Source organism: Thalia democratica, chromosome 1, assembly GCF_965202585.1.
Source record: "Thalia democratica chromosome 1, ktThaDemo2.hap1.1, whole genome shotgun sequence".
Lineage (NCBI taxonomy): Eukaryota > Metazoa > Chordata > Thaliacea > Salpida > Salpidae > Thalia > Thalia democratica.
The window spans coordinates 71,483,603-71,507,041 of record NC_139165.1 but is presented as its reverse complement, the minus strand read 5'-3'; the positions used below and the strand labels follow the sequence as shown (position 1 = coordinate 71,507,041).

The window sequence follows — 23,439 nt, the reverse complement described above, 5'->3', positions numbered from 1 at the left end:
AAATATTGTAGAAACTTCTTATTTTTAGATTAACTTTAGATTTTTAAGAGTTATTAATTTTCTACTGTAGTGCAACAACCAAAAAAGTATTAGTATAAAAATACTTGTGTTTTAGTTTTTTTAGTTGGAAAAATTATCTACATTATTTATAAATAATATTTTTAGTTATAGAATGTTTGAATATAATTTAAAATTTATAATATTGAATAAATAATTACATAGGATGTCTAAAACTAATTAAATAAATGAGATAAGGTAAAACAGTTTTCTTCTTAATTACTCTACAAACTTTGTTGAAGTTCACTAAAGTGCTAAAAAGAAAACGTTTTGTTGTACTAATTATGTGTATAAAGTATTTTTTTGAAAGTATTATGATTTTATTTGTTTTTCTGCTTACTCTAAGTGTTATGGTTCTGTAATATAAATAAAAAAACATATTTGTAACTAGGTCTGACTTTTAAAATGTTAAAACAGTTCTTGGTTTAACTAAGGTCATTTTCTATAGTAAGATACAATATTGCAAATTCGACAGATCTGAATATGTTTTTGTTCAGAATTAGAATTGTACCATCTTTAAATCTTTAGAAACTTGTAAAACAAATAGTATTGTTCTTATATAAACAAATGTTTCGTTGCATAATGACTATAAAGCCATGTGTCTAGGTTTGTTAATAAATAAATAATATATCTTAAACAAGTACCATGCCATGGTTTAGTAAAAAAGACGTTGCCTCCACCCACAAATCAACAAGTAAATCAACTAAAGATGATTCTGGTAAGTCGCAGCCAACAAACTTTTGTGTGGTAGATGAAATGTTGCCCATTAATTTGTGACCTTCAGTTTTTTATAATTTTAATGTTATGGTTAATTTTCAATCCTTAAAAATCACTTTTCGTTCAAAAATTTTTACCTAAAAATTAATGCATGTATGTACAGGGTTGCCACAAAGTCAAGGAAAAACGATAAAAGAAAAGACAAAAGTCAAATAAATTCAGGAAATTTGATATAAACATACTCTTAATAAAGAAGTTTATCATCACTAAAAACTGCATTTTGCTAATGTTATTTTCTAAAAAAAATTACTTTTTCTATTTATCATTTTCAACGTCTTATTAGATTTTTGTAATAAGTTAAATTCTTATATTATCTTTATTTATTTTTTATGTCTTTGGTTATGTATCTTTGAATCATTTTTAATTACGATTTTGATTAAAAAAAGTCAGAAAAAGCCAGGAGTATTTTTTTCAGCTCAATCTGTGGCAACCCTGATGTAGTTTTAATGTTAATAATAATTCTTTTTTGATGTTACATTGGTAAAATAATTTGTAATTCGGTTGAAGCTGTGATCTCTGTATATAATTATTTAATAGATCTTTGTTTTTTTATTTAAAAAATTGTTTTGTGTAAGAAGTTTTGTTATTTTATTGTAAAGTTTGAATATTTATTTATTTTTTATTGTTAACTGGTTTGTAAAGAAGCTTTGTTTTGAATAATTCTGAAAATCTATTTATGTCATATTATTTAAGATTCAAGTCTGATTTATTTTTATTTAGTTCCTCTTTGTATTAACTTTTATTGTAATTTAGTATATAAGTGAAGTTAATAATATTTAATATGAAATTAAACTTTATAAACTACAATTAAGTATTATGACAATTACTTTTTAGTATTAAAACACTTTATTAAAATGTAGGTAAATATTTTTTTGAAAATGTGTTGATAACTTGAAATATTTTTAATTTTAATAAATAATACATTTATAATGAAATAGTATCTAAATAACTTTTTTGTTCATTTAGAGTTTATGTTTTAAAAGATAACTTTAAACTTCAATATAATATGCAATATCAAATATTTTTTGTTTATATTACATTTATATAACAAAGAAATTCTTGTGTAATGTGAAATTTTTAATTATGTTTATAACAAATTTATTACACATTAATACTTTTTCTGTGTTCACTTTTTAAAATAAGTTTTTAGTAAGTAAAATAACTAAAGGAAAATGAACTGGTTAATGATATTTACAAAACATGAACACTGTCTAAAAATAAGTCTAAAAAAGTGTTTATAAAAGTATTTTTTTCATAGCGTTAAACTATTGTTCATTAATAACACAATTAATAATAACAATACAATTAGTTTCTTTATATGGTTTAGGTTAATTATATATACTTTTATGCTAGAAGAACTGTTTATATATTTACATAAGAATAGTTCTTATTTTATAAAATGCTAATAAAAATATATATATTTACTATCGACGTAAATTAAAGCCCACTAAGGTTTTTTAATAACAATATACATAATGTATGTAGTGTATGTAATTGAGGAAGTTGAAATAAATAAAAGTTGCATTTAATTTTTGTTTTTTTCAAAAATTTTGCTTGACTTAATCATTGATACAAGCATCAATAAGAAATATATTTCTAATAAATGAATATGTTGAACTCAAATAAACAAAAAATTTAAATTATTAAATCTACTCTATAATATTGTAACAAGTTGTTATGCTTTAAGAATGGATACGTTTAACTATTGATAGCTTTTAAAAACATTCGAAATTTTTTATTATGAAATGTTCTATACTTTTTGTAGTTATTTTTGTTTTTATTCTTATAGGTTTGTTTTGTACTACTTCTGAGAAAATGTAAATTTTTAATTAACTTTTTTAGTCTAGAGTTGTTTGTTTCTTGAAAGTTTTTTATTACTTTGCTTTAAAGTTTTCCGTGTATAACTTTTGTTTTATTAATGCTGTTTTGTTTACGTTTAAGCAATGTTCTTAAAAAAGCTTACAAACTTAAGACAGTTTGAGTTTTAAATTTAATTATACTGAAATCATTCAAATAGTATTATTTTTAAAATTAGTAATTTGATAAAATTTATTCAAATGATAGTATTTTAGATGATTCTAGATTTTAATATACTAAAAAATCACTAACATTATAGTTTTTTTATGTGTTTAAAGGTGAAGATTAAAAAACTATTTCTATCTATTAATCTATCAAAAGTGCCTGTCAGTTGAATTTTTTGTTAAAGTTTTTCTGTTCCTATTTTTCCATAAATCATCAAACTTTTGTTGTAATATTTTGAAGTTATGATTGAAAGGAGTATTTCCAACTTATATTCGCTCGTACTTGAAACATAAGTAGTGGCTTTTAAGCGGGTTGTTTTTGTTCAAATGTAAAGTTGTTGAAAACTGAAATTGTCAATGTTTGTAATATTTGATCCTTGGTAAACTTTCATTGTTTTATTAAATATTCATAAGAACAAAAAATATTGCAAAAGTAAAAAAGTTATATTAAAAAAGTTATGTATACCGTTTATAATACTTATTGTTTTTTTTGTTCTGAACATTGGCGTTAAGTGTTGAAACCGTTGTAAACAATTTGGAGACTAGTTTTTTTTATGCAATAACTATTTATCTGTGCAATTTTAATCGAGAATTTTGGTAGTTGTCAATTAAAAAAAAACAATTCCTAATACCGTTTATAATATAAAGACTTTAATAATATTTTACTGAGGTTATCTCTAAACCGTAATTTAACAAAAGTATTTTATCGTTTTACCGTTTATGATTTATAGCCACTAAAAATAAACGTGTATTCATGATTCATAACTTCAATAAGTTATAAAACTAATTTTAACAAGTCATTCGAGTCTGTAAGGGCTAACAAATATGAAGTTAATTTTTTCTCTTAAATTATTTCAAAACTGACTGAATTAGCGCGCAATGATAAACACAAAGCACGCTGAACATAAGCAGCTCTATAAATAGACTGGTGGCCAGCCATGCGTGTCGTGTGTGCTGGCAACTAATAGAGAGGCTGCAATTTGCTTTCGCCGTCGTCCGGTCCCCCTCAAAACGTTGCAATCTCGCGATAAGCGTCAGCTGGGAAATCACTTTTGTGTGGCACATTTTTGATGGCTGGCAACTTGGCTTTTGCCTCCGCTCACTCAACTTGCATCCCATCAAAAGTGAAACGTGTTCTAACTTGTCCACAGAGACACAAGACGTGTTTATATAAGATTGTTTATGGTTATGATGTACAGAAGGACTTAGTTTTGAGCTGGGATGAATTTGCGTAAAGTTTATTTTGACGTTTAGTAGCGCAACATATCAAGCATGCTTTCGTGTTTTACAGTAATTGATGTATGAAAACAATGTAAATTGCAATATAATTTAAGTAAAGTGAGTGTAGATTATTTCTAGCAATTAGGTTTGTTTATGACCAATTAAATTCAATAAGTATATGAAAAAATAAGCTAAAGTAATTTTTTAATTAGTTTAATTAAAATTTACATTTTTCTTATACAAATATTTAAAAGTATTTCTTAGTTTTCATACCTAATGTCTACGAATACCAAAAAAAATGTCTATTATTTGAATAAATAGTTAATGGAATTTTAACTATCTTCAATAACTTTTTGAAATGTTTGATCAGCGCTCTAAAACATACTTTTGTTTAATAATCATTATGTTTAAAAACATGTTATTGTTATCTATTCAAGGAATTTATAACTGTTTTAATAATTTAATTTTTTCAGTAAAAGCATTTTTAGCGGAAGCAAAAGAAGAATTTTTAAGAAGATGGGAAAATCCAACCCAGGTATAAATATTTAATTTTTAATCATATTTTTACTTTAGAAGCGTTTTTTTTATTTAAATAGTTTTTGAAATAAAAGCACCTAATAAGTGTTTGTAAATAATGGTTGTAAGGTTTGTAATAAAATAATTGTCACAAAAAGTTGAAACAATTAAAATATAAATTTTAAAAGTTTTGATGTTTCTAAATAAAGTAGCAGGCTAAATATACTGTTAATATTCAAATTTTGATTGTTTTAATTTATTTATATAACTAGCTTTGTAAATAAAAATATTTAAATAATTGACATTTCCAGTAAACATATAAAGTTTTTAATGTACTGTGTAAAAGTTATTGAACGTTAAGTGTTTATTGGCGACACTGTCGTGATTACAAATAAATACATTATTCAAAACTAGCATTATGCAGGCTTACTATTTGTATAAAATTTTTCAAGTGGTATTTCATGCAATACTAATGTAGCCTGCTATACTAACGTACTTCAGTAAAAGTACTAACATTTTGAATTACATTTAATTAGTGAAATCAAACTTCAAGCTACTGATTAATTACATCCATTTACATCTAAGTTTAGTAGAAATTTAACATTCTATTGAAGCTCCAAATTGTTAAATAAATTGTTTTATAATATTTTTATTCTATTTTTAGCTTTTGTTCTTAATTATTCAAACCTATTAGTTTCGCTTGAAAAATTTGAAAAAGTCTTTTTTTTTAAAGAAGTTAATCAAATTTCAGCTTTTGTTCCAACTTTTGGTATAATAAAATATTTTTATTGTTTAATTAAATCGTTTTTAGCATATTTGCACTACTTAAACAAACAATTTTTTATTTAATTATTTCACAAAATTTACTTGTATTTATTGACATTAAAAGATCTAAGTGTTGCTTTATTTGATAAACCCTCTTTGGTGATTGTAATGCTTATAAAATTTTAATTAGTACCATTAGAAAGTTTCGGCTTATGTATAGTTTTAATACTTTTTGAAATACAAATATGAGGACAATAATGTCTCGCAGGTTTTTGACAAATTTTTTTCTCAAGTTCATATATGCATTTTGGCATTAGAAAATAAAACATAAATTATTTATGTCCCTAAACACGTACTTTCATCTGTTCTCTTTAATGGAAATTGATTGGGAATCGCTTTTGTGCTTATTTTTAGATTTGTTTTAAATTGATTGTAGTGTTATGCTCACCACCCACCTTGCTTTTGTTTGTGTATTGGTAGTTTTTTTAAATAATTTTTGTTAATTTTATTTATTATATGTTTATGATAGATTTAGGTGACAAATAAAGTTTTAATTATTTACACAAAAATAGTTTAAAAGTAATTTATAAAGCTTAGTTAGTGAAAAATTTTGAACTTCCATTGTAAAATATAAAATTTATGTAATTAGACCAGGGTTTCCCAAACTCATTTTCTAAATCGCCCCTTTTAAGAAATTTGAAAAATAATCGCCCCCCACGATTTTACAAACTAGTTTTTCTCTTGAGTTCAAACTTTTGAGCCGAAAAAATTGTGTTCAAAATGTAATTTAGTCTGGTACTTCTTATGCACGCCTTTTTGGGCTGTGTTCAAAGAGGAAATAAGTTACATTTGTTTTCTTATAAGCCCAATAAAGTGTATTAAAATAATAATTATTAAAAAGCCTTGTGTAATCTGTAATCAATACTGTTTAGATATGAAATGTATTGAAACTAATTAAACTTTTAGGATAGTATTGGACAACTTCTGTAGTCAGCAATTCATATTTACTATAAAATCTTTTCTAGTTTCAACTTGTTAAAAAAATGTAATTGCGGACTGCATAATTAAAAAAAAAATAACGTAAATGAAAATTAAAAACCTCAAGCAGAATTGTAATAAAATTATTAAGTATTATTGTGATCTAGGAAATACTATTGTAAACTGAAAACCAAATTGAAAGTGTTTTTCAAAATATTGAAAATCAAAAAACTAATTTTTGTTTATTTTGCACAAGTAGTTTTCAAGTTACTTAGCGGGTCGAAATTTGACTGGATCTTAACCGTACGTTACCCATCTGAAATTTTAACTTAAACCTGACATTATAATAATCTCTCATATAACGATTTTCGGACATTTAGAAATTAATACTAAGTAACTTATTTAAGCCGCACGATATACTTAAATAGTTTTATAAATAGGCATATTCTAAGATTACTATACCAGAGATTAAAAATCTATAAAAGAATGAACAGTTTATTTTACATATAATAAAATAAACATTAAAACATAATATCTGACCTAGTTTGAGGAAGTTTGACCGACTGGTTGATTACCTCACATGAAAAGTGGTTTATCAACAGCTTCAGTTAATGCAGTAAAATTATTAATTTCAATGCTAAGATATATTATAAGCAAGTTAGTTGTAAAATTAAAAATTTAATTTTTAACTTACAAACTATATGTTTTGTAGTAGAATACCATTAAACAGTATTTGACTTGGAATAACCTTCAATAAACTAAACCTTAATTTTAACAATTCCTTTTTTTTTACTTAAATTCAAAAAAAAATCAAAAGTTTTACAATTAATTCTGTGAACAGAAAGTAATCGATAGAAAAAATATTATAACTAGGTTGAATTTTTTTTTTGTAACTGTAGCATTCTTTTTGATGGCTTATTTAATACTGTTTAAATATATTTTTTTCTCTAGTTATTAGACTATAACAATTTACCAGAAGAAAATAGTGAATAACTAAAAGCTAGTTTTGAACTATTAAAATAAACAACACAATCTAATTGCTTATATATTAAAAATTGAGATAAAACAAAAAACAATTGTATTAATAGTTTAAAATTCCTTAATATATTGATTTTTTTAACAATAATAAATCAAGTAAGAAAATAAAATTGAGTTTAAGAATCTTTTAAATGAAAAATTTGAAGTCAATTCAAACAGAGACCTCAAATTTTTACTCTTATAAAACCAAAGAAAAATTTTGAAATAAAAACTTTAATAGTTATCAATTTTTATTTATTTATACAGATTAAACAAGTTATAAAAAAAATTATGTCAAATAAATATCTTTAAAACAAATACTTTAATCACTATGCTATAAAAACTTTTAGTGAAATGTAAAACGACAAATATAAACTACAAAGTTATACGAGTCAAAATAAAACTGTTAACAGATTTAAAACATAAACCATTTAATAAATACAGTAGACTTCCGCTTGAGTTCGCACTTTGAAAAAAATCAAAAAGTGCAAACTCAAAAATTATTACCACTTTTTTTACAAAATGATAGTTTTAAATATGTTGTATGCAAAAACGTTATATTATTTCATAAACATGAAATCAACTAAACCATAAAACAAACATTCATTAAAACACAGATCTATATAAGCTATTAAATATTATGTATTTTTTGTTTTATTAATACTTAGTTTGTAATAGACTTTATTTAAGTTAAATTTTAGAAAATATAAATTTGCACTTTTTTTTCGGTAAAAAGTGCGAACTCAAAAGGAAGTCTACCGTAATTAATATTCATTAGGCATTATGCAAACCTTTTGTAGAAAAAATAACTTAATAAGATTTATATTATAAAAAGACTTCTTAAATACAATACAAACCAGGTTAAATAAGAAGTATTTCAAAAGATCAAATAAAATAAAATGAACTTTCATAAAATAATGTCTGCTAATGAAGTCTAATATAATGTGAAGGATGCGTTTTAATACTGCTTGCAAGTTTTTCTAATCTGATTCTTAATCAGTAAAATAAAGTCTCCTTTACAAATATCTAGATTAGATCTTTTACTCAAGATGTTGATAACTGAACTGAAAGCTTTCTCAACAACATAGCTAGAAGGAAAAACTATAAACAACAATCTAAATTCCTCTCAAATGATTGGATACTTTTGCCTTAGTTTTTGTTGAGTCCAAAAGCTTTTTTATCGTTATTTGGAAAAATTTATTTTCAGTTCAAGGTCAGTTTGTAAGTCTGAAAAGGTTTCCTGTAAGTCGTTTACTTCAAAAAGATCTGCTTCGAAGGGATCTATATTTTTATCTATATGATAGCTTTTTTGTGTCAAATCGAAACTTTACTACTTAATAAGTTGAAATTGTTAAAAAATCCAGATTTTTTAGGTTTTTTTTTGCCTAAACTGTCAAATTCCAGGTTTTTCCAGGTTTCTAGGTAAATTAGCAACCCTGTATAGTTTCATTTCTTAGTCTAACTTAGTGACTTTTCAAAAAAACAATTGCTAATATCATTAGGTGATATAACTATCACCTCATGATACTTCCAACAAAAATAAAAGTATACAGGGTTGCAGTTTACCTAGAAATTTATTAATATATAACATAGTTGTTTACAAACCATTTATGATCCCAAATAGCATTTATGTCAGGATATAAAATGGTGAGAGGGATTCCGATCGTCTATGATCTATGTAATTGTTAAATAAGAAAATATATGAATGAAAATATGTAATTTACTTAAAAGTAGGAGTTATAAGTACCTGATTTTTTTCTCTTTATTTTACATAAACAAAATAAACTTTTTTATGTTTAAGTTTTACCTCAGGGTCAAATATTTAATAGCAAGCTAAAATTAGTAAAATAGCAATATATAAAGTAAAAATTTTATGACAGCCCAAAACTTTAAAATCGCCCCCTTTTCGCCCCCTTACTAGTTATCGCCCACCCTTTCGCCCCCTTACTAATTATCGCCCCCCGACTTACTAAAATCGCCCCCAGGGGGGCGATATCGCCCACTTTGGGAAACCCTGAATTAGACTTTTCTAAACAATTGAAATACTTCATTGTGGGTTGATCAATCAATTTTAACATTTTCCATCAACGTTAAGTTTATAACATTTTATTTCCGTTCTTAATGTTTTTAATTAACTTTACAATATTTACGGTAGTTACAACACTTTTATAGCATAACATTGTTATCTGTAGTATTTTATGCAATCAAACTACAGCATTTACAATAAATAAACACTTTCAACAATTAAAACACACTTTAACCGACAGAGCACCGCCAAACTGGACGACTTCGAACGGCTGAAGACCCTCGGCACGGGCTCCTTCGGACGCGTGGTGCTCGTCAAAAAGAAAAACGCCAGCAGCCAGTTCTACGCCATGAAAATCTTAGACAAACAAAAGGTCAGCGTTTTATCTCTGCCTATTTACTTTTGCGACCGCTGATTAGAAGGCAAATAAGCTAATTGAGTTTTTTCGTTTGACAGGTGGTGAAGTTAAAGCAAGTCGAGCACACCCTGAACGAAAAGAAAATCCTGCAGTCGATCAACTTTCCTTTTTTGGTCAAAATGGAAATGTCTTTCAAGGTGCCGCAGTGTTTCTTTTTCGTGTTTGATTTTATATTTTGTAGCTCACGCAACTTTGGTACCGTTCATAATCGGTTTGAAACGTTTGGCGAGAATTGTGACCAAAGTGGAATTTGTTTTTTGATATTTAGTTTGATTTTGATTTAGAAAAACGAAACTTAATTTTAATGAAATAAAACATTCTTAAAACAAACGGTTTATAGTTTTGTCTGAATTTTCAACAAAGACTTAATCTTTTTAGTTTTATGAAGGTAGTAAACTTTTGTACATTTTGTATTTATAATTATGCTTATGCTTTTCTATGCGATTTCAGATTATATTTAAAAAGCATTTAATTTTAAGAAACTTTTATTTTAGTCAGTTTTTATTTTCATTTTAATGCTTAATTGGCATTTTGACAGATGGCTGACTTATTTATATAATTGTTTTTTTTCACTGTGAAGTTTGCAGTTGCCCTGAGGCCGTTTGATTTGTTAATTTTCCTACTTTGTTTTTAACGCGGGTTTAACTCAAGTTAAAATCGAAATAGTTTATTGAAAGTCAAAATCGAAACTAAGTTTTCATCGACACAAAGTTGCGATTTTTGAAGCTACTTTTCACGAAACTTACTAACTTTTATTAACACCAACAGGACAACAGCAACTTGTACATGGTGCTGGAGTATGTCGTCGGAGGAGAAATGTTCTCCCATCTGAGGAGGATCGGCAGGTTCAGGTGAGATTCTCATTAACTCCTTTGTATATGGCTTGTCAAGCGCTCGCATATCGATCCTTTAAAATGCTCTCTTTAATCCCGCACATCAACTTTCTCCTAGCTCACGTGACACTGAAGTTTCGTCGAATCCGAAGTGACGTGCTGCGGTGACGTCACGAAAAATTTCCCCGTTGAGATAACAACACGCTGAATGTATTTGCTCAAGTTTGTAAGCCCCACGCACACATATAAGCCGGGCTCCTCGTGACTTGAGAGCTTATCGCTCTCTGTACAAACAAGCAGAGGCGTTTGAAAGTCGCATTTTTCATTGTTACACTTGTTTAACTAAGTTTTTTGTAGGGGACGTGTAAACGAAATTATTTTTCCATGATCTTAATTCTTTTACCAATTTTCGCATTTGACTATAATTTATTGTTAGTCATTAGTTTCTGGGAATTTAATTCAGTCGCATGAAGGTTGTATAACTTTAATTATGTTATTTGTTAATACCATCACATTACCAATATAAGGGGAATTCTTGGAAATAATTTGTTTCTGCAGTAAATTACGAGCAGCTGAAAAAGGTATTCACATGCTTATTGTTTCATACAATTATAATTTAAAATTTACGTTTGAAAATAGAGCGTAAATTCGTCATTTCATTATGTTGAACGCTTGAAAGTTTTACGGGTGGAAATTTTATCGAGTTATTTATTCGTCGCGGCAAGCTACTTGCGATTGCGTAAGCAAAAGAAATGCTTTGCAGCACGAAATGTGCTTGCTATGCACAAATGCACACGATAAATTTTTGAACAATTGATTAACTTCGACTACACAATCAAGCTTTAATTGTCAAGCCGAACACAATTTGGTTATTTTCAAATGTTTTTTCTTTTTGAAAGAAAACTTCAAAAACTTTTATAAACCGGAAAAAAATTTAACCGAATAATAATAAAAAAGTGAGTGGTTGACATTGTTCGCTGTTTACATTTGCCGAACAGTACCTCAAGCTATTTTTAGATCAGGCTATTTAAATTTTTATGTTTACTTAGGTTAAGAGAAGGCATTTTGAAGTTAATCTTTCCTAAATTTATTGATTTGAGGTTCTCTTGTAGCTGCATGTTGGTTGCAAGTCACTGCTGTAAATCCCCTTACTTCAATAGTTTTCATATTGCAAAGCTGTTAACAAAAAACATTTTAGTGTGTTTGTTGAAAGTTTTTTTAAACATTTTATACAAAATTAGTATCCATCTTCAGTATAGTACTTTTCTAAAATTTCAGCTTATAAGCTCATAAAACTGTTTTTTAGATAAATATATTTTGTTAAGTTTAATGGTTTAAAAGTAAGATTAATAAAATATGATCGCTCATGTCAAAAGATGGGTATTCTACATAAAACATATGGTTGTTAAAGCGCATATATTGTGAACATGTTTGTAAATATTTATTTACATTCAGTAAAATAAGGACCGTTTCTAAATGCTTAAAAAATACTATTAATGCTTTTTCTGTTTAGCGAATTAAACTTATAAAACAAAATTATCTAAATTAACAAAAAATCTAAACACCTCAAATTCTACCACCGTAATATGTTTAATTTTTTTATTGATTTAAAAAAAAAATATTTTTCAAAGAAAGATTTAAAAAATTAGTTAAAAACTTGTGTTATATATAACATTCATATCAGGAATTTATAGTTTTTATTGTAGTCAGATAAAGTTGAATCTAACAAAAAAACTCAAACAAAACTTTGTAGAGATTAATGCTTTCTAGTCAACAAATGTTTATTGTCACAATTAAAAAAAAAAGTCGTTTAACTAAAAAACATTTACTGTTGATCAACAGCAAAATAAACTTCTGTAGATTTCGGTAGTTTTGCGATTAGCTTATTGATTAGTCCGCAGTCTTGTGAAATTGCTATCAAATATGTATGAGTTCCAAGAAGAACTTTATAAAAGGCTTGCTATTGCGAGTCGATTACCTTTAGCACAATAAGCCTCTACTATGCTTGGTTGTAAACTCTATCTATTTGCAGTGAGTCGCACTCGAGATTTTACGGCTCGCAAATCGTGCTGGCATTCGAATATCTGCACCATTTGGACATCATTTACCGCGATCTCAAGCCAGAAAACATACTCATCGACTCCCAAGGCTACATTCAGGTTGGGTGTTGTAGCATTGTAGGAGATTTTATTTTTTGTATCGTTTTTATTGTCTTTCAAAGTTTTATAATAGCTTCCGTAATGTTTGTGTTAAAGTATTTAATTTGTTTAAATATTTTGTTAATACATTTTTATTACATGTTAAAACTTTATTATCAAAATGTAAATTTTTTTAAAATTGTTAGCATTTTTAAAGTGATTTATAATCCGAAAAAGTACAATTTTAACAGTTTAGGTTTACTTTCACTAAACTATCTATCAGGTTGACCATATTAAAAAAATAGTAATTTAAAACGCAACCTAAAATATTTATTAGTGTAAAACAGTTTAAAATCATGAATTTTTAAGTAAACTTGTATACGAAATCAGGTAACAGATTTTGGGTTCGCCAAACGTGTGAAAGGTAGAACTTGGACTTTATGCGGCACCCCTGAATACCTCGCCCCCGAAATTATCCTCAGTAAAGTTTGTTATTTGTACATTTATTTCCATTTTAAAATAAAATTTACTTTACATTTTTGTATCATGTTTATTTTTATTTTTGAGAAAATAAAGTAGCTTTGAATGACGAATTTGTGTAATATTTAAGATTTTTGTTTAGTAATTCATTTTAGTTTTTCGTACAGTTAAATGATTAATAACAATGTGTTTTTTATACTATTTTTGTTATGTTTTTTTAAACATCCATATAATTTTTATTTTATAAATCTAAAATAGTTAATACTTTGTTAACGATATTTTTACAATACAAACTTCCAAAATATTTTTACAAACCAACATTTTAAATTAATAAACTAAATAGTCAATGAATAATCTAGTGCAAAGTATTATAATTTTTATTTACAATCGCTGTATTTAGAATTATTTCAACAGGGTTACAACAAAGCGGTTGATTGGTGGGCACTTGGTGTCCTCATATACGAAATGGCCGCAGGTTACCCGCCCTTCTTCGCTGACCAGCCCATTCAAATCTACGAGAAAATCGTATCTGGAAAAGTTAGTTCAACTAATCGATTTTTTAATGCTACCTTTTTCGAGATGATAGCAAAACTTTTCATATGCTTTGCGTAGGTAGCCAGAAAGAAAATTTTATTTGCTTTTATACTTTTTTTTGTAGTTTTTAAATGTTTAGTTGTAAAAATTTTTTAATTGGATTAAACTTGAATTTATTTCACTATTAAATTATTCATTCAATCTTTCTTACAATGATCAATTTACAGATTAAGGTTTATAAGCCCTATTTACAGTATACTTTTACACTTACACTCGTGGTAAAATATTGTTCAAAAGTGCATTAAGTCAGCTCTCATAAACGACACTGTTACAAAACGTCACCCATTCGAAAATGCCTTATTTTCCAAGCGCTCAAGTCAAAAAGCTAAGTGCTTTTTATGCGACTGGCAAAATTTCAAAAGCAGTCGGGATTCGTTCTATCAAAACGTGCACAAAAAGCAAACTTTTTTTCACAGTGGCGATTTTAAATATAGCAACGCGTTTGTGCAAAGAGAATGACGCATAACAGTGCGTTTCCTTTCACTTGCGCGCTGTTGTGAGCAACAACAACTTGCTCTGTATTGTTGTCTCAAACTTTGTTTTTGTTTGCAAAAACGAGCAGCAAGCGTCGTGTTTTCTTTTTCATTTTTGCCACCGCAAACAAAAATATCGCGCTCGTTCGTTTTTCAGCAAATGAAAAGCCGTTCGGAAGCTGATACAAACTAATTTGTAATTCTCAAACACCTCTCTGTTGGCTGCTCACAATGCGATGGCTTTTCCGATTTCAAATTAAATAATCGTCAATAATTAATGCACGGCCAAACAAAGCGATCTGCTCACCTTCGATCCAAACTCCAATAAGTTTTCCCCGTAATTCTGTGAAAAAATCAGCCAGCACTGGCCGCCTATCAAAACAAGCGCGATTTCGACGAGGTCCGATCTGCTTGCAAACGTCGACGGCGTTCGTATTGTTTGCGTTGCAGCCTGCCATTGTGGCTATACTGAAATCATCACTGCGCTTGTTTGTGTTGGTTTTGCCGCAGTTTTGTTTTCGTATTCCTGCACAAACTGTTTTCTCAGAGACACCCACCGAAATAGAAAAAGTCGACGTGTGTTTTTGTTTTTGAGGGGCGTTAAGTCCTCGCTCCTTGAGATTTGTTTGTTGAAATTGATGTTTTCGTTTTATTGTTGAAATATTTCCAAGTAAACATTTTAAAATTTTATTGCTCGTAAATGTGTAGGTTCGTGAAGCTTTGTATACAGGAGCTTCTTAAACGTATTATGGTTACACAATGCTATTGTTTGATTTACTTTATTTGAAGGTTAAGATGATTTAATCTTTTTGTATTAGTGAGTTGTTCTTTTAAGTTGCTAAACTTATTATGTCTTTTTAAAAGCTTACCCAGCATCAAGTATTTCAAAAAAATAAAAATGTACTAAATACTTTTGAAAGTTATTTGCTTTTACAAATGACTATGAACTGAGTCTAACTGCATTCGTGTTGTTGTGTTAATTGAAAAATTTAACAAAGTATTTATTTTACAGAGACTATGTGATATCGATTTTAACATAAATAATTAATGCTGTTCATCTTGCATATATTCACTTGGAATTTTATCTTCTTCTTCCCAAATGAATAATTGTATATGTTATATCTAAAAATAAGTTTTTGCATTTTCATTTACCACAAGCTGTACTGTGCTATTTTTATGAATATTAGTTGATAATTTTTTGTATTTAAATTAGTTTTTAGCCCCACTAAACTGCATGTAAGTATCTAAACATTCATGGCTGTGAAAGTAATTCTTTTAATCTATCTAGAATTATATTTTTTGTTTTAAGTTGAAAATTACTGAAACTTAAAAGTATAATTTGTAGTTATAATAATATTATTTATTAAATATTTAATCTAGATTTTTGATTTTTAAATAATAATATTCATATGTTTGATAAGTAGATTTATTTTGTTAAAATTTTACATGTTGTTACAATCAAAATAAGCACAATATCATTTTTATAAATTAGGTAAAAAAGTGTATAAACTCTATTACAATAGTTATTTGTTAAATTAATGACTTTTTAAGTAATCGATTATTATCACTGGGTCAACAAAAGTCCTTAATAAAGAATTGATTTTTTGAAATATTTAGCATTTTTATAATTCCCTGATTTATCTAATAGTTTATGATTTTTTACTATGTTGGGTGCACTAAAGTATTTTTTATGTTTTGTAAAACTACTTAAGTTGTTTCTGTAGGTAAATTTTTATTTTTACAAAATGACCTAGCTGTATTTTAACGAAGTAATTGTAATGCAATTAGTTTAATATTAGTTTTAATTGTAATGAGTTTGTTTGACATGTAAACTGTAGCCTAAATGGGTGTCTTGAACAATTCAAACCATGTTTTAATTTTATTAATGGTCTTTAAGTTTTATACTAAAATATAGAACAAGGTTTTAATGAAAAATTTCAGACAAAAATTGTTATTACAACTTTTTTTGATCTTCAGAGTTATAAATAAAGTTTTTTTATAATATGTTTTTGCGAAATATTGGGTTTATATTCATTTTACAGTGTTAATTATATAGCATTTAATTGTAGAATGTTCTTGTCATATATTGATTAGTTTTTATTTTAAATAATATTCTTTAGGCAAAAACTTTAGAAACAACGACCACAGAGAGCTGAATTTTTTAATAACAAATTATTAAATAATATGTTTAATGCTCAGCATTTTTTTAGACATTTTATTTTTTACTTCAAACTACACCTAAAATGTATATACCAATTAAAACTTATTAACCCTAAACTGTCACACCCTATCAGCTTTCAAAGCGTCCCTGTTGTTTTTGATTGGTTTAAAACGTCATCCAATCACAGGTGCGCTTTCCGTCGCACTTCACGTCGGAGCTGAAGGACATCCTGCGCAACCTGCTGCAGGTGGACCTGACCAAGCGGTACGGCAACCTGAAGAACGGGGTGAGCGACATCAAGAACCACCGCTGGTTCAATCAGATGGACTGGATTTCCGTCTACCAGAAGAGGGTTGGTTTTTTAATAATATTTTTTTTAAATGTGTGTTTAAATGTTAAGATTGTATTTAAGTTACTGTGGTTTATAGAAAATAAATGAGAGGTTAGGACAAAACACTTTAGTTAATTATCATTTCATGTAGATCTAGAGTTGAAAAATCTTTTTTAATCTATTTAGTACTAGCTTCGTAGACAGTTGTTTAAACTGCACACAAGAAGAACACTTTAAATTTTAATAGCTAGATATATTAACTTCCAATTATTTTTTTTTATTAATTTAAGTTTTAATTTTGGATTACGTGGCAAGTCAGACTATGACTTTTTAATTTCTTATAGAATTTTGAAAGGACTTTATGTCAAATAAAAATTTTTAAGTGTAAAAAATAACTAAAAGTGTCATAATTAAAGGTTATGATGTTAGAAAAACAAGTAAAAAATATAATTGATAATTATTAAACATAGCTGTTTGTTAGTAAGTTTGTAAAATTATTTTTGACTTGTATATAAAAGAAAAATTTAATCGGAAAAACAAAAGTTTACCAACATTTCCAACAAAAAAATATTATGATGGTAAAAAACTAATATTATTAGAATTTGAATTGTCAGAATCAATAAATTCTTACAGCTTATGGCTATAAAATAATATAGATTCAACAACAAAACTATAAGCTTAAAATATAAAGATATATAACTTTTTGTAAATAAATTTAATGAGTATTTAAATTTTTAATTTATGTATAAGAATATTTTTTATTTTTCAATTTTTCTTATTATTTTTACTATACAATTCACTTTGTGTAAAAGTATATTCTTGATTTTCTAGCTTGTGTACACAATCCAACATTTAGCTTAAAATGTAAGTCAGTTCTAATCATAAGTTTAAGCTTTTTTTAAAATATGATGGTTCTAGCAGATGGATCTTTGATTTAAATCTAACAAAGTAGTTTTTTTTAGTTTTACGAGACCCAGTTATTGAAAGTATTTAAGTATTTCTTTAAAGGTTCTAACATAATGTTTGGAAATACGTATTTACATAGAAACTGTAACCCAACCTTTAAAATTATCTTTAAAGTTTTCTCAATATATTTAAGCATTAAACTCATGAAATTATGGTTAAAAGATATTAAAGTTTACATTTAGAAAAAAATAATCTTATAAGAGTTTTTCAAATTATTCAACTGCAGTAGCTCAATACTAATAATTCGGAAAAGTGAAATATTCTTTTTTCTTTAATTTTAAAATTATTTTTGTGATAAAGTTTGAAAGAGTTTTAAAATTTAAAAACTTATTATCATTAGCTAATACAGCAAATGCTATAAAGTTAGCTAAAAACGAAATTATAAAAAAAGATCATTATTTTTGAAAACTTTAAAGTTTAAAAGCTATAGAAGAATACAACTTACAATTTTTTAAATATTAATATTTGACTTTAATATCAGACCATGTTTATCTTTGTTTAGACAATGTGCTATTAATAAACTTAAAACGTTTTTTGACTAATAGAAGAAGCATCAAGTTAGGAAGCAAATAAACTAAATTACTTAAAAATTTACCTCAAAATATTTTAAGAAATTGTTTTAGTAAAAAAAATGGCTGTAAAATAAACCGTTTTCTACTAAAAAACCATTTAAGTTTAACCTGTAGAAATTTCCAAAAGCTACTTTAGACAATAGTTAATAAAAAACCTAATATGTAATAAAATATTTAAGTAAGCTTAGTTCAACTAAAAACTAGTAAGAAAAAAATATGTAAGAATAAGAAAAATTAAAAAATCGGAAAGTTTTTTGAAAAATATTTTTGCGTTTAATAGAAGTGTTAGCTTTTTCCAGATATATTTTTACAAAGTTTAATGACTAACAGTCTTTTGGTTTTTAGCCGTAAAATTAATTTAACTACTTAAAATCGTAATTTTACAGTAGTTTTTGTTAGCTAGCTTTTTTAAAAGGTTCTCTAAAAACTAAAACTGTTATCAAATATAACAGAAACAATAATCTATTTATTATAATTTTTATGTAAATTATTTAGTAAAACAATGTTTATAAGTTGTAGAATTACATTTATTTTTAAAACCTTAATCTCCTTTTTTCGATTAGGAATTCATAGTACCCCCAGTAATGTGCATAATTGTTTCACTCTGCAAAGAGTTTTTTTAAATAAATCTCTTTTTCAATATGTATAGTATTATTATTTAATAACTTCAGTATTTGATTTACCAGTGGTGGCAAATAATCTGTGAAAATAACACAGAAAAAATATTTTTTGTTATTTACTTTGCGAGGGGTTTTTGTTTGGTGTTTCACTGTGCATGTTAAAGTGTTTAAATTTCGCTTTAGATCTATATAATTAAAATTGCTTAAATGTTAAAATGTACTTGGAATTGTATAAAGCATTAAAATCTACCAGATAATGATTAATAAAAAAAAAAATTAGCTCGTTTTACCAGTCCGTAACATAAATACTTTTAAAAATAAATACGAATATAAGTGTTTTTAATTTTAATTAGTATATAACTTCAACTTATATTTAATATAGTAAAAACTTAATGTATTTAATTAACTTTGATGTTTGACAAAAGTTCAGATTAGTATTTAATCTTACTAACCAAAAAAACTAACTTTTGTTAAAAGCATAACATCAGTTTACATTAAAGTTCAAAAGTTTAAAATGATAATATTAAGTGTTACAAAAATTTTAGCTTGCTCAAATTTTTAATAAAAGGTTAAGTTTGGGAACCTCTATGTTTTTAAGTAATATTGATATTATTTTTCTTAATCATCTAAACTACAATATAGATAAAGTTTTTTAAAAGTACTTGTTCTAATTTCGTCTCCTCACAAGCATTTCTTTTTAATTTGATGTGTTCTTACAGTAAATTCTTTATTATTTTTTTACAAATTAAATAGCATTCTAAAAGCAAACGAAACTGAAAACACAAGTTGTTTAAAAAACCTTCGTCATAGACATTTGAGATTGTAACTTACAATAGTTTAAACTTCTGTTATTGAAAAAACATACACAAAAACAAACATGTTTGGGAAAAGTAGTTTTGAAGATATATTTTAAAGTGATAGATATTGCGCAAAATAAAAAGTAGAATAAAAACTTACATGCACGCAAGTGATTGATAATGGGTTGCTTTAAGCAATTTATTATAAACTATATTATTCTTACTGAAATTTTAGCATTTTAATGTACGACACGAGCTTTGTATGGTTTCTTACTAAGTTTATTTTAACTGAAATTTTCTTATTCTATTGCTATATCAGTGTTTAAAGAACGGGCTAGCCTATACTTTCTAAAATTAAAGTATATGTAAAACTTAATTTGAATAGAAAATATGAACATAAAGTATGCTTTTTGTAGTTAAAGTAGTTAAGTAGAAAAAAAAAGACTTTGAAAAGTATTTAAATTCATAAGTATATTTTATTTCAGTAAATTTAAATATATTTTTAAGGGTAACCTCTTGTAATTTTTAGACTTTTTCAGAAATATTTACTTTTCGTAAGTTTAAACTAGTTAAGGCCTTTTAAAATGAGAGGCTTAAGAAAATTTTTACAAAACAAAATATAATAATTTTTTTTACTCTCTATTAATCCGCAAACTGTGTTTTTTTTTTTAACAAAAATTCTACTTCAACTTTTATAGTTAACATTTTGAATTTAAGAGTATTGGAAAAGTATATTTTTTGTAAAGTTAGTTTTGAATATCTCTTATAATTTTATAAAACAAAATAAAATGTTTCAAATTATTATTTAAACTTTGAAATATTTATTGTAAAAAATATTTGAATTAAATCTAAGTTGTGGCTGTTTATAACAAAGTTTTGTATATATACATTTTTTTTCAAGTTACTGTTTTTAATGACAAACATACTATAAAAAGTTTATTAGTTTCTAGATTAATGTATTTTTAACTTTCCACAGACTATAACTAAGCATTTTTTCTAACCTTAACCAGTTTCCTCTTACCTTTGTATTTGTGCACACTTAGTTGTTGTAAATACATTTAATGTGCACAAAAGCACACTTTGGAAAACGCTATTTTTTTACTTTAACAAACACGTCGAGATAGCATTTACGCTTTTTGCCGAATTTAAAACTCAAACGACAGCATCTGCTGCAAACGAGTTCAAAATTAATCCAACATTTAAATCTATTTTTTTTTTTCATCATGTATAAACGTGTTACCAGGTGGAAGCGCCGTTCGTGCCCAAGTACAAGGGGCCCGGCAGCACGGAGAACTTCGACGAGTACGAGGAAGAACAACTGAGGATACACGCCACGGAGAAGTGCGCCAAGGAGTTTGCAGATTTCTGAGACCCCAACCACAAACTTCGGTCCCAGGTACTTTCGAGCGGAGGCAAACTTTCAACCCCAATAAAATCCCCTACTATGTATACATGTCAGTTCACACAAAGCTGCGAATACTCAACAAAAGGCACCCTTTTTCTCGAGACGTTTGTTAGCAAAAATTATACGGATGTGCCCCCATCTGTGTTTGTTTATGTTTGTAACATACTCTTTCATTACTTAATATTTTTTAAACTTATTTTTTTACTATCTTCACGTATATTTTGTTTTCTTTTTTTTTATACATGTTATTGATTCATAGCATGTATGTCGTTCTCAATGTTTTATATCTTATCTCACAAGAGTTAATTCAAACTGTAATTTATATTTGACCGAGGTTTTAAAGCCGATTCGGCCCACTTTGATACGTTTTCAGAAGGCAAGCTCCTCGAAACAACGACACTACAAAGGGCTTGCTTTTTGACCGAATATGTTGTTGTTGTTTTTCGGTCGTGCAATATTTAAAAATTACATTTTGCTGAGCATCTACACGGGTTAACAGAATATTTTTTGACTGTAAAACACACATGAAATTTTTTGTTCAGTTTTTTTTTCTAATATAAATCTATCTTAATCAGTTTACATGCTATATAATTATCTCTAAATGCTAAAAATCAAAAGTTTATGTCAAATGTTTGTAACATTATTACTTTTTTTGACCGTCCTCACAGAAATAAAACTAAATGAAGTATTTAAACTTGAGTAAAACACGATTTTTAATCAGATATTTTATTTTTGTACATGCATTCAGTTTTATTATCCCCTTTTCTTCACGTTTTTAATGCTACTTTTATAGAAATGTTTCTACTCTACAGGGTATTTTGAAATATGTTTAAATCGTATATTTGAATAGCTGATAAACATTACTTTGCCAATTATTTTTATGTTAAAGTTTTAAAAGGCTGTACCTCAGTTTTTATTCAAACAAACACAAACAAATATATGAATTAATTTATTTTATAAATAAAATATGTGTTAAACGTAATACAACCATGTCATTACTGTAATTTTTAGCTAGGTTTAAAACTAGACATTTTATACTTTTAAAGTTACAGTTTTGTGAATTCCAATTTACAAAAAATAAAAACTGCTCTGTAATTTGCAAAGTCTGTTTTTAAATTTCTTTGACTTTCTTGTAAAGTCCGAGAGATCTCTGAGGAGAATATCTTTTCTCTCCGAAGATCATCTTAGATCTCTTCCTTATTCGTCTTCTTCTTTCTCTCATATAGGTTGGAATTACTTCGTTTTCGCTTTTTTGATTTCTTTTTTATATTATTTTTCGGTGTTTTGACAGTTATTAAGATGTTATTACGTGTTAATTTGTGACGGAAATACAAAAGTTTCTACTCTTTGTTTTGTAGTTTATTTAAAAAGATGTATTTTTATGAATGTCTTATACTTTTTACTTAAAGTATAGTAATATAAGTATTTTAAAGTGAGAAAGTTTCAGATGCATCATCTACTGTTTTTAAAATAGCTAAAAAAAAAAATTGTTATCAAAGTAAAGAAATCTTTTCTATAATAACCTGTTTAAGATGTTTGTAAATATTAAACGTATAGTCTTCTAAGTGATATCAATAGTTTATGTTAAGGTACAGTATCAAAAGTAGTTCCTAGTTTATTAAACATTAAAATATAAAATAAATTTATTATACGGATTCTTCTAGTATAAAACTTTTTTTTTTCTCAGAAATGCAAAAACATTTTTTGCTGTACTCAGAAGTTTTGGTAAGTACTGTATGCTTTTACAAGCAGTTAAAAGTCTACTTTAAGAAAGTTTTTTCAAAAATATTAGAACAAGGCTATTTGGAATATTTCTACAGGTAATGATTTTTTGATTAAAGACAACCAAGAATTTTTTTTACAAATTAACTTGCAACAAACTTGTGTTTGTGATTAATTGTAAAATAGTTCTAAATTTAAAAGCTTACTCTGTATTTGTTGTTAAAAAATTTTAGCTGTTGTCAAAAAGAATGCTGCATAAACATTATAAATAAACTATTAATTACAAAATAAATTAACATTTTTTAATAATTCTAATTGTGTATAAAAATAATTAAAACCTACAAGTTTCATAAATACTTTCTGACTTTTGAATGATTAAATTAAACACTAAGTGTAAAAATTTTAAAAAAAGAATAGAATAGAGTTTACTGAATTTCAGTTTGATTATGAAACTGAAAATTTCTAAGATAAGAAATAAGTAATACAGTTTAGATGCTTACTGATTCCTTTAGGATCTGCTACTAGAAGAGTTCTTTCACTTTAAGTTTCGT

General features: G+C 26.4%; 1 protein-coding gene across 1 annotated transcript; it reads left to right on the top strand.

The window, feature by feature from the left end:
- The first annotated feature begins 659 nt into the window (after positions 1-659).
- LOC145849229 (cAMP-dependent protein kinase catalytic subunit alpha-like) lies at positions 660-22,512 on the top strand. The gene is made up of 10 exons (XM_082954367.1): positions 660-775; positions 4,550-4,611; positions 9,620-9,751; positions 9,835-9,933; positions 10,565-10,647; positions 12,662-12,788; positions 13,158-13,253; positions 13,662-13,784; positions 16,663-16,827; positions 21,005-22,512. Exons 1-10 carry the CDS (start codon positions 703-705, stop codon positions 21,128-21,130), a joined length of 1,086 nt encoding a protein of 361 aa, XP_082810493.1. The 5' UTR covers positions 660-702; the 3' UTR covers positions 21,131-22,512.
- Positions 22,513-23,439: the final 927 nt, after the last annotated feature.